This window comes from Hipposideros armiger, unplaced genomic scaffold (assembly GCF_001890085.2).
Source record: "Hipposideros armiger isolate ML-2016 unplaced genomic scaffold, ASM189008v1 scaffold_238, whole genome shotgun sequence".
Lineage (NCBI taxonomy): Eukaryota > Metazoa > Chordata > Mammalia > Chiroptera > Hipposideridae > Hipposideros > Hipposideros armiger.
This window is the reverse complement of record NW_017731588.1, coordinates 955413-967399: the sequence shown is the minus strand read 5'-3', so window position 1 is coordinate 967399 and position 11987 is coordinate 955413. Positions and strand designations below refer to the sequence as shown.

Sequence of the window (11987 nt, the reverse complement as noted above, 5' to 3'; positions counted from 1 at the left end):
GTCGAGCTGTTGTTCACCATCTTAGCTGTAGAGGGCAGTGTCACTGGCCCTCATGTGGGATCCGAACCGGGGCCCTGCTGCTCAGAGCTGGTGTCCAAAGCCAACTCCTAACCAATGCGCCACTCGGCCGGCCCTCTGCCAACATTCTTATCTTTGTATAACCTCTTTGCATAATTTTGTATATCCTTTTTACGTAATGTACATTTTATTCTGCCTGGTTTAAGTTTTTTCTTTTTATCAGTAGTTTTAAGCAATTTGATTATGGTTGTGCCTTGGGATAATTTTTGTCATGTTTCTTTCTGTGTGTGAGGTTAATTTAGTTTCTCAGATCTTTGGGTTTCTTTTTTCTGTCTTTCCCTTTACTACACTTTGGGGACTCTGATTACATGTATATTGGACTGCTTGAAGTCGTTTCACTGATGCTTGTTAATTGGTTTTTTTTTTAGTCTTCTCTGTCATTTTGGATAGTTTTTATTGCTATGTCATCAAATTCACTAATCTCCTGCATTGTCTAATCTGTGCTGTTAATTCTATCCAGTGTATTTTTCATTTCAGACCTTATAGTTTTCATATCTAAAAGTTTGATTGTGTCTCTTTTTTATAACTTCCATGTCTCTGCGTAATATACATAAAATTTCCTATTTGGAATATAATTATAATTACTGTTTTAATGTCCTATATTAATTCTGTCTTCTGTGTCATTTCTGGGTCAATTTCAAGTCATTGTTTTTTCTCGTTATATGGGTCATACTTTCCTACTTCTTTGCATGCCTGGTAATTTTTCATAGAATGTTAGAAACGGCATTTTGGATGCTACATATTTCTTTTTTGTTCCTGTAAGTATTCCTGAGCTTTGTTCTGGGATGCATTTAAGTTACTTGGAAATATTTTGATCTTTTGGAGACTAGCTTTTATTGTTAGGTGGGATCAGAGCAGTGTTCAATCTAGAGAAAATTTTGCCCCATTCATGAGGCAAAACCACTCTGAGTATTTTACAGTACCCCATGACTCCTGAGGTTTTCTGTTCTAGCTATTGAGATTAGGAACTATTTCTGGTCCTCTGTGAGCTCTGATGATTTATACCTCTAATTATTTTGGATGGTTCTTTCCCCAGTTTCGGGTACTTTATTAGTACCTATTACCATGTAACAAATTATCCCGCAACTTACTGAATTAAAAGAACGAACACTTATTATCTCTCAGTTTCTGTGGGTCAGAAATTTGAGCATGGCTTAGCTGGATGTCTTTGGCTTAAGTTCTCTCATGAGGTTGCAGCTCTCTGCCAGGGTTGTGGTCTCATCCGAAGCCTCAGTTGGGAGGGAGCCACTTCCGAGCCCACTCACATGGCTATTTGCAAGCCTTAGTCCCTCGCCTCACGGAGGTCTCTGCAGGGTTGTTTTATGACATGGCAGCTTGCTTCCCCCTGCAGGAGTGAGAGAGAGCAACAGAGTGTGCCCAAGGTTGAAGCTACAATCTTTTAAACCTAATCCTAAGTGACATCCCATCACTTCTTCTGTAGTCTATGTGTTAGAATCAAGTCCAACCCACACTTAATGGGAGGATATTGCACAATGTGTGAATACCAGGAGGTATGGGGATCGTTGGGGACCATCTTAGAGGCTGTCTACCATTGGTGGTTTCCTGACATCGTACATGTCAGCTCAGTACTCAGCTGAGACTGAAGGGGAAGCCCTGGAATATCTTCAAAGTTCTCTCGTAGCTCCCTCCTTCCTGGTACCCTGCTCTGTGAACTCAACTGCTTTGTTCTCTCTGGGAGTCTCAATTCTATCTTATCAATTCAAAGAGATTACTGGTTTTCCCTTCCCTGCACTGCATCCCAGAAAATCTCCAGGCATAAGCTAGGGCAATAAATAGGGCGCACCCCTTTATTTTCTATGTTTCAGGGATCATTGTTCTTTGTGGCCTGTGGGCCAATGTCTTGAAAACAATTTTTCCATACTTTTAGCATGATATTTTAGTAGCTTCAGGTGGGAGAGTAAATCTAATCTGTGTTAGTTCATTTGGCTGGAACCAGAGGTCTAGATCTCTATTTCTTTCTTTTTTTTTTTTAAAGATTTTTATTGGGGAATTGGGGGAAAGGGGAACAGACAAGTTACTGTTCTTTTGTTCTTCAGTCTAGTTGTGGAGGACGTTGCTTCACTGGCCCAAGTTGGCACCATCATTGCGCTCTTCCCAGACGAGGCAGAACAATCGCCGGCTTCTGGACGGCCGCTCACTGTTGCTGCTGGCCGCTCATGCTGGCTGCTGGCTACACACAGTAGCCCATGGCAACCCACTGCAGCAGTGGCTGCAGCCTACGCCGTCACCGGCGACTCACGTCAGCCCAGCTCCAGGTTGAGCTGTTGTTACGCATCTTAGCTTTAGAGGGCAGTGTCACTGGTCCTCATATGTGGGATCCAAACCGGGGTCCTCTGGCGTCCCAAGCCAGCTCTTAAAGAACGCGCCACTCGGCCAGCCCCATCCACTTATCTTTAATTGCTGGCCTACCCCCAGATGCAGTTTGAAAGCCCAGATAAATGTGATCTGCTAAAAGACATGAGCCTTGGAATCAGGTAGACCTGAGTTCAAATCCAACCTTCAGCCCTTGCCTGGGTGACTTAAACTCTCTGCTGCTCACTTTATCTCTTAAATGAGGCCAATGACACTTGTCTGGATGTAATGGATGTCATGGCTCCAGCTCAGGGGCTGACACAGAGGGACAATATGTGGACAGAAGTCACAGTGTTTTCCTTAATTTCCCCCGTGCACCAGACTAGCTAGGCAGATAACTATGAACAACTCCAAATGCCACCACCACAACCCTCACATATGCAAAGACCCATTAATGTGTTTTCCTGTGCTTTCTCTAACAGAACCTCCTACTGTGGAGAGATTTAAGAAATTCCGGATAAAGTCATATCCTGTCCAGGACTTTAGCTCTCTGAAACTTCTGCGTCTCCAGAAAGCCTGGGAGCAACAGGGGACCAGCTTCAACAGGAAGATTAATACCTCAGAAAACAGTCTCCCAAGGACCCTGAGCTCAAAGATCAAGTAAGCTGAGCTCTTGGCAGATAGAAGGGCCCATATTCTGGTTGAAAAGAGTGACATAATGTAAAGGGTAGAAAGTCAAGGATGCCGGGAAGGGGGCAGAGGTAGCAGGCACAGCTCCATCCCCAAAAGTTGGGGCATGTGGGGAAGGCAGCCTAGAGAGGTGTTAAGTTTGATATCCAGGGGGTAGATTGTCTACCTCTCACTTACAGGACTACTTCCTTTCTCAGGGAACCCATTTGAGAAAGAAGGGCAGGACAGATCTTCCAGCTCTGATACCCTGTGTGTCACCGGGCCTTTTTGACTCTGAGCCTCCTCAGAAAACTCTACCCATCTAAGGGAGGCAGCACATAAAAGCCTGGGCTTTCAAACCCTGGCTTGGCCACTTGTTTTAGCTCTGTGTCCCTAAGCGAGGGATTTGACCTCTGTAGGCCTTCATTTCCTTGTCTGTAGATAATAGTATCTAAGTCTCGAGGTTGTCGCAAACCAACAATTAAATGCAATAATAACCACAGCTAACACTTATGGAATACTGTGCCTGGTACTGAATTATCTAATTTAATTCTCACAAACACCCTATGAGGTAAGCGTAAGTACTATGATTATCACTCCCATTTTCCGGGTGAGAAAACCAAGGTACAGAGAGAGACTATTACTTGTTTGAGGTCACACAGGTAGGAAGTGGCAGCCAGGATTCAAGCCCAAGCAGCTTGTCAGTGCTCAGTCTTGTTATCTGGGAACAAGGTGGTGCACAACGAGAGCTGCATTTTTGCTTCAGCCCAGAGAGGCTGAATAGCAGGAAAGGACACTCCGTGGGCACCGGCCTGCAGGCAACCCAAGGCTGGGCCCAGAGCAATATAACAGCCTCATCCCCCATTAAGTCTGAAATAAAAAGATCACAGTGATACTAATAATGGCATCAGTGACACAATCTCCATATTGCCATAGCGCCACTTCCCTAGTCCTTTGCCTACGAACATTTCTGGCCTGCTCACCTCCATAATGAGCATTCCATAACTTCTGAGTTGAGGGCCAGCCGAATGGCTCAGTTGGTTAAGAGCTCGCTCAAGAGTTTGAGCTCTGAGCAACAGTGGTTCGAGGCCAGCCCGAGCTGAGCAACCGCTAAGCTGCCAATAGGTAGCAGGATGGCTCAGCTAAAAAAAAAAAAAAAAAAGCTTCTGCATAACTTCTGAGTTGTTTTTTCCTCAGGTGGATATTCTTTCCAAGGGATCCAGGGCTTGAAATCCCAATCCCCATTCTTCTGTAGTTAGAGATGAAACAGACCCAGTTTCTCTGCTATAAGTCAATAGGGAAAAGGGACCGGTTAGATCCAGAAGTGAAAAATAAAGGACCTGTTGGGCATGTGCCACTGACGTACATGTCCTGGGTGGAGATGGGGAGTGGGGGCGAGAATAGAAGCCTGCCTTATTTATGTGTTGGGTGAGCTCAGCTATAGTCTCAGCTGATAAACAATCTCCCCCCTGCTTCCAATCCAAATGGCATAGGCTGTCTCTTCCTTCTCGCTAGTCTGAGACCAAAGGAAGCACAACAGCATTGCCTGTGTAAAATCAGCCCCAACATGAACAAAGTACAGTCTCCAGGCCACCCAAGTAAACCTATCTTTGTAAATAAACAAAAAACAAAGCCATTTCTAATCTGCCTTCTTGTCAAAAAGAGCCCCAGGGGCAGCCGGTTTGCTCAGGCGGTTAGAGCACAGGCTCATAACACTAAGGTGGTCAGTTCAATTCCCATATGGGCCAAGGAGCTGTGCCCTCCATAACTAGACAGAAACAACTACTTGACTTGGAGCTGATAGGTCCTGAAAAAACATACTGTTCCCCAATAACATTTCTAAAAAAAGAAGAGCCCCAGCTTCTATTGTGTCCCCAGGGGCACAGAGCTTGCTCTCTGTCAGTCTGCTCCATTTTCGGACAGCTCTGACTTAGAAATTCTTTCCTCATGATGAGCATAAATTAGCCAGCCTGGAATTCTCACCCAGCGCCCCTTGCTCAGCTGTGTGAGATTGTCACCCGCTTCTTCCATATAAAAGCCTTCAGGTGTTTAAAGAGGTCCTATCTTCTCCTGTTCCAAGTCTGCCCCCTTTAAACTTCTCCAGTTCCTGACACAGTCAGTCTCTCCGAGTGCTCGATTTTGTTTCCCTGCCTTCTGGGAGAAGGGCGGGGGAGATCTCCAAATGCGGTAGAGTTGGGGCTGATTATCCATGGCCTCACGAACTGGCTGTGTTACAAATGAGTTCTTTTTTAACAAGCTGTCACATTTCAGATCTAGGTGTCCTCGTTTGATCGAGTGTCCCATGATCAATACCAAGTATGGTGATCTCCCCGAGGAGGCTGCAGTGGGTACCTATATCAAGATCCACACTGTGGAGGAAGGAGAAGCCATTGTAAGTGTGTAGGGAGCCTCGTTTGCAATATAGTGTGTAACATGATGAGTGGGGAGAATTAAGTAATGAGAACAAATGTTTAAAAGCACTGAACTTTATGTGGTGATAGTAAGGAATATTATTGATTTATTTTTTTAGATATGATAATTTAAAATTATATTGTGGTTATCTTTTTTAAGAGTCTTTATATTTAGGACATACATGTCAAACTATTTACAGATAAAATGATATGCCATCTGAGACTTGCTTTAAAATAATTCAGGAACAAGGCAAGGATTTCCTCTCACCTCTCCTATTCAACATTGTACTAGAAGTCCTAGCTAGTGCACTGAAATAAGAAGAGGAAATAAAATGTATGCAGATTGGAAAGGAAAAATAAAGCTGCCTTTGTTTACAGATGACGTGATTGTGTAAATAATTCCAATAAATAAAAACAAAAACAAAAAAACCTCCTGATTATAGCAAGGTCACAGGGATAAGGCAATGAACAATTGGAATTTGAACTTAAAAACACAATACCATTTACAATAGCACCAACAAATAAAATACTTAAGTATAAAGCTAACAAAATATGTTCAGGATCCATATTCAGAAACTATTAATTATAATGAAAGAATTCAAAGATTTAAATAAATGGAGAAATATTCTGTGTTCATGGATTGTATGGTTCCAATTCTATGACATTCTGGAAGAGGCAAAACTGTAGAGATAGCAAAATGATCAGTGGTCGCCAGAGGTTTGGAGTTCAGGGGAAGGGATGAATAGGTAAAACACACAGCATTTTTTAGGACAGTAAAATTATTGTGTATGATAATGTAACGGTGGTTTAAAAACTTGAAGCATTTGTCAAAACTCATAGAACGTTACAGCACAAGCGTGAACCTTAATGTATGTAATTTGTAAAAATGAAAAAAAAAATCATCTGGAAGTCAGGGGGGTCCCAGGAAGGAATGCATACTATTGGGTCTTCGGAAAAGTCATGATGTATTTTGTCTTATGTTTTTCAAAGGTCATTTATTTATATAAAGAACAAAGATCAATCAATGATATATTGCCCATTTTGTTCGATAACCTTTTGCCATCTTTTAGTGAGCTTCGTATTTCCTCGTTTATAGAAGGACCTGTCTTTATTAGCAAAAAACTGAACAAGGCGCTGATTTACAGCCTCATCTGAATTGAACTTTATACCATGCAAAGGAGTTTTGAAGAGAGCGAAACAAGTGGAAGTCTGACGGTGCAAGGTCAGGCGAGTATGGTGGGTGTGGCAACACATCCCATCCAAGCTCCAGTAATTTTTTACAGGTGATCAAACTTGTGTGTGGTCTTGCATTGTCATGATGGAACACAACTCCTTAACAATTAATGAGCTCTGGACATTTCTGGATGATGAATTCATTCAAACTGTCCAATTGCCAACAGTACACATTCGAATTGATTGCTTGTTTCCTTGGTGGGAGCTCGAAAAGCATGACACCTTTAAAATCCCACCACACTGACAGCATAACCTTCCTCTGATGAATGTCTGCTTTCAATGATATTTGAGGTAAATCATCACGTTGGGACCAAGACCGTTTGCACACCACATTGTTGTAAACAATCCATTTCTCATCACCAGTTATCAGTCGCTTCAAAAAAGGATTGTTTTCCTCACGTTTAATGAGCATATTGCAGATGTTTATACACGCCATCAAATGAACTTCTTTTGAGTTCATGCGGAACCCAAATATAGAGCTTGCTTATGTATCCCAGCTTCTTCAGGTGGTCATGAACGCTTGAATGATGGATGTTCAATGTTTCTGCAGTCTCTCATGTTGTGTAACATGGGTTTGACTTGATCAATGCCTTTGTTTTATCATCATCAACCTTAGTGGGCCTCCCTGACAGAGGAGCGTCGTTGAGATCAAAATCACCAGCATGGAATTTTGTGAACCATTGTTGGCACTGATGTTCTTGTAGGCCATTGTTACTATAAACTTTATGCAACTTTTCACAAGCTTGACACGCATTCTTTCCTTTATGGAAGTAAAACTGTAAAATATGGTGAAAATGCACAGTTTGGTCTTCCATCTTCAACATATTGTAAAATCTCCAAAACTCAACCAAATTGCTCAATTTTTTTTTTTAGAATGAAGCTAGAACTGTCAGCTGTCAAATGACATAGCAATAACATAGATGTGAATGACTCTAATACTTTCAGAAATAAACAAGCGCCATCTGTTGCAAACATGCATTATGACTTTTCCGAAGACCCAATATGGCAGGAGAATCTAAGGATACTACAGATGTGTGAAACAACTTCAGTGAAGGGGGTGGGAGAAAAATATGCTGACCTAATTATTTGGAGATGACGTGTCTGTAAGAGTAAAAGCAAAAGGAACTGCACACAAGCATTGTACTCTAGTTGATAAAGTTGTTTCCTATGGATGCATGGATTAACAATTCTGATACTGTTATACCTGTATACTGAAATCAATTAAGCAAATGAATGGCAGATGGTAGGAGCCAAGTTTCTCACCATTGGAGTGGAAATTTACAGGTAAGCAAGGGCAGGAGGCTAGAATGATCTTTGTGGTAATGGATCAATAAGCACTCATATTTAGCTTAATATTGATACAGATGGTTACATATAGAAATAATTATAAATATATATATGTATAAACATATATGTTTTGCTCTGTCATAAAAGATACATGTTTATATAGATGTATTTGACACTCCTATAGCATTGAGCACAGCAAGAACCCAGATCTTGGTTTCTAATAAAAGCAACAAGGCCTCCTTGGGAAATGGTTGATTCTAGGACTAAGGCAAGAAATAGACAAGATGAGCCTGGAGTAGTTTGTAGTGCCAGGAAATAAGGAAGTGTTGGTGGAAAAAATAAATTACAGTGAGGCAACCTGAGAAACACTACCACAGTCAGGTGATCAATGCCAATATCAGCAGTAATAAATCATGTTGATAGTATGTCCCCTTGACATGATACGATCAAAATAGGATATGTGATGAAAATGGCACTTTATCTCTGTGGTCCTCTTCCCGATAACCCATAACCCCAGTCTAATCATGAGAAAAAAATCAGACATTCTAACAGTGGGGCATCCTGCAAAATACCTGCAAACCTGTCAAGGTCACCATAAACAAGGTGAGCCTGAAAAACTGCCACAGCCCAGAGGAGCCTAAAGGGCCATGACAATGTAATGTAATGTGTATCCTGGATAGGATTGTGGATCAGAAAAAGGACATTAGGTAAAAACAGGAACTCTAACTCATTGGCTTCAGTTAATAAGGTATCAATACTCATTCATTAATTATAAGGTATGCTAATGTAAGATGTTAATAATGGGAAATTGAGTGCAGGCTATATGGGAACTCTGTAGTATCTTCTCAATTTTTCTGCAAGTCTAAAAAATATAGCCTATTAAAAAATAATTATCCAATAGTGGCTGGGACGTATGGATGAAACAAGTGTGGCAGTGAGTTGATTGTTGTAGGAGCTGAGTATTGGTGCTGGAGCTGGGTGGCAGGGTAAGCAGCATGGAGAGGGCATGAGGGCTTTCTGGAGAGCAGCCGTGGGCCTCCGTCTACCTGGGGAGGGCTGTCTTCTGGTCATCGTAGTCAGGGAAGCTGCTCCTTTGACATGCCCTTTCCACTGTTTCTCAGGCACATTCCAGTGTCTCCAGGGGCCTCTTACGCCCCCCACCCTGTGTTGTGTTGGGCTCTTAATGTTCCTGCCCTGCTGGACTGTGTGTCTTTGAGGGCAGGAAGGTCAGCCCAGTATTGTCTGGGAGCCCCAGGCCCTAGCATGGCCCTTGGTCAGTCAATGCCAGTGGAATATTTTTGAGCTCTTGGGAAGCATTTCCTTTTCTTCAGTAAAACTTTGCCTTCTGAAACTTTTAACTAGTTCCTCTCCCCGCCCTACCCACTCCCCAAGAACAACATGGAAGAATCAGCTTCCATGCCGTGTGGTGGCCCCTAGGTATTTAAAGAATGCTGTTTTGTTTTTCATTGAGCATTTATGGAGCCGGGCACAGTGCCAATGCCCTGTTACTTATTTTCTTATTCAGGCAAAACATCCTCCATTCTTTCAGTCAGTTCTCATGTGATGTAGTTTCCAGCCTTCTCACTGCCCACTTCACTGCAGCACATCAGTGTTTCCGCGTGAGGTGCCCAGGACTGAATACAGGTCACCAGAGGCCAGGTGCCTGGGCCCATGAATGCAGCCTGGCACATTGCAAGGTGGAGGGGCTTAGCACCCTGGGCAGAATGGAGGCACCAGAGGGCAGGCAAAACTAGGCATTGCCCAGTTTTGTAGATGGTGAGAGGAGCAGGAGGCTGTGTAAGATGGAACAAGAACCACAGGACTCATACAGTAGAGGGCCTGCAAATGTTGGAATAGGAACTTTGTTTTTTTAAAGATTTTATTGGGGAATTGGGGGAGGGAAACAGACAAGTTGTTGTTCTTTTGTTCTTCAGTCTAGTTGTGGAGGACGTTGCTTCACTGGCCTATGTTGGTATTATCATTGCACTCTTCCCAGGTGAGGGCAGATCGGTCGCCGGCCTCTGGATGGCTGCTCATGGTGGCTCAGCATAAGCTACCGGCCGCTCACATTGGCTGCCAGCCACTCAACGGTAGCTCATGGCAGCCCACTGCAGCTTCACTGCAGCCTATGCTGTCGCCGGTGACTCACGGCAGCCCAGCTCCAGGTCAAGCTGTTGTTCACCATCTTAGCTGTAGAGGGCGCAACATCACTGGCCCTCATGTGGGATCTGAACCGGGGCCCTGCTTCTCAGAGCTGGCGTCCCAAGCCAACTCTTAACCAATGCGCCACTTGGCCGACCCAGAATAGGGACTTTGGACTTGATTCTGTAGGAAAACCTGCCAGGCTTTGGGTGGGGCTCAGAGCAAGGACCCAACTGCCTCATTCACCACACAGGGCCCAGTACATAGAAGGCCCCACACAAATATTTGTTAACATGACAGTTTTTAAATGGTTGTGGATGTCTCATGATGTGCCTTTGGTAAGACCCACTTTCCCTGCTTTCAAGGGCCTGGCTTCATTTTTAGGAGAATCATTTGTAGGAGAATGAATGGTAACAGCTGTTACCATATTCACCTACCAAAGATCACATTTTCTTTGTCTTGGTAGCAGGAGATGGAGCTGGGTTGGCTCTCGAAAAAACAGAGGTTGGGTCCCAGAGTAGAGACACCCAGGTTTTGAGCCAGTAGGCATTAGGGGAACCAGCCTCCTAAGAAAAAAGGCAGGTTGAACCCTCAGAGATGATCAATACTGAGCAAGGCAGAGCCATGGACAGGGAAGAAGTGAGATGACATACTGGGGTGGGGGGGAATCTTATTTTCATTTTGCTTCTAATTAGCTAATTGTGTGGCCTTGTGCAAATCACTTTATCTCTCTGAATTTGTGTCCTCATCAGAAGATGAGGAGATTCACTTGGATGAGCTGTCAGCTCTAATGTTCTGTGATTCCATTTGAGCATTCATTCAGCAGATATTTCTTGAGCATCTACCATGCTCCAAGCATGGCACAAGGTACCAGGGTGGGCAAATAAACGGACATTATTCCTGCCCTCATGGGGTTTACAGTCTAGTTTGGGGATAGACAAGAAACAGATAAATTAACACACACATAGATGGTTGCAAATTGCTGTTAGCAATAGAATAGAAAGCTGGGTTGTGGGGGTGGGCTTCTTAAATGGGATGGACAGGCAAGGCTGCTCTGAGAAGGTGATGTTTAAGCTGAGACCTGAATGATGAACAAGCTAGGGATGCCCTGAGGGAAGAGTATTCTAGGTAGAGGAACTATAAGTTCAAAGCCTGAGGTGGGAAGGAGATTGTCATGTTGAGGGGACTGGAAGGGAGGGCAGCATGGCTGGAACAGAGTAAACAAGGCAGAGGCAACATGAGACTGTGCTGGAAAGCCAGGCAAGGGTGAGACTGCCCAGGCCTTGGTGGCTGCAATGAGTTTTATTTTATCCTGGTTGCTTTGGGAAGCTATTTGAAGGGTTTAGGTAGAGAAGGGGCCTGACCCCAGCTGGAGTGTTGGGGGGTGGGTTGGAGATGGACAGGCGTGCCAGCTGGCAGCATTGCCATTAGTGAGGCCCTGAACAGAACATTGGCCTCAAATCCTGGCTTCACCACTTTCTTTCTGTCCTTGGGCAAGTTTCTTAACCTCTTTGTACCTCCATTTCCTCACATAGTGTAGTGGTTAAAAGTATGGACTCTGAAGACAGACCACCTGGGTTCAAATCCCAACTTTATTCCTTCCATGCTGTGTGATGTTAGACAAGTTTCTTAACCTCAGCAGCAGCATCTGTAAAATAAGGATAGCAATAGGACTCACCTCATGGGGTGATTGTGAGGGTTACATGAGTTAATATACATGAAAGTTACAGGCCGGCTGAGTGGTGCGTTGGTTAAGAGCTGGCTTGGGACGCCAGCTCTGAGCAGCAGGGCCCTGGTTCAGATCCCACATGAGGGCCAGTGATGCTGTGCCCTCTACAGCTAAGATGGTGAACA

At 43.8% G+C, this 11987-nt stretch overlaps 1 protein-coding gene across 1 annotated transcript in view; it reads left to right on the top strand.

The window, feature by feature from the left end:
• The window catches only part of LOC109389580 (cyclic nucleotide-binding domain-containing protein 2-like), a 91476-nt gene that overhangs the window by 60760 nt on the left and 18729 nt on the right, over nucleotides 1-11987 (top strand). The window contains exons 9-10 of the mRNA XM_019655208.1: nucleotides 2874-3051; nucleotides 5332-5452. Of these exons, the coding sequence (XP_019510753.1) occupies nucleotides 2874-3051; nucleotides 5332-5452 (299 nt within the window). The remainder of the gene's footprint in view (nucleotides 1-2873; nucleotides 3052-5331; nucleotides 5453-11987) is intronic.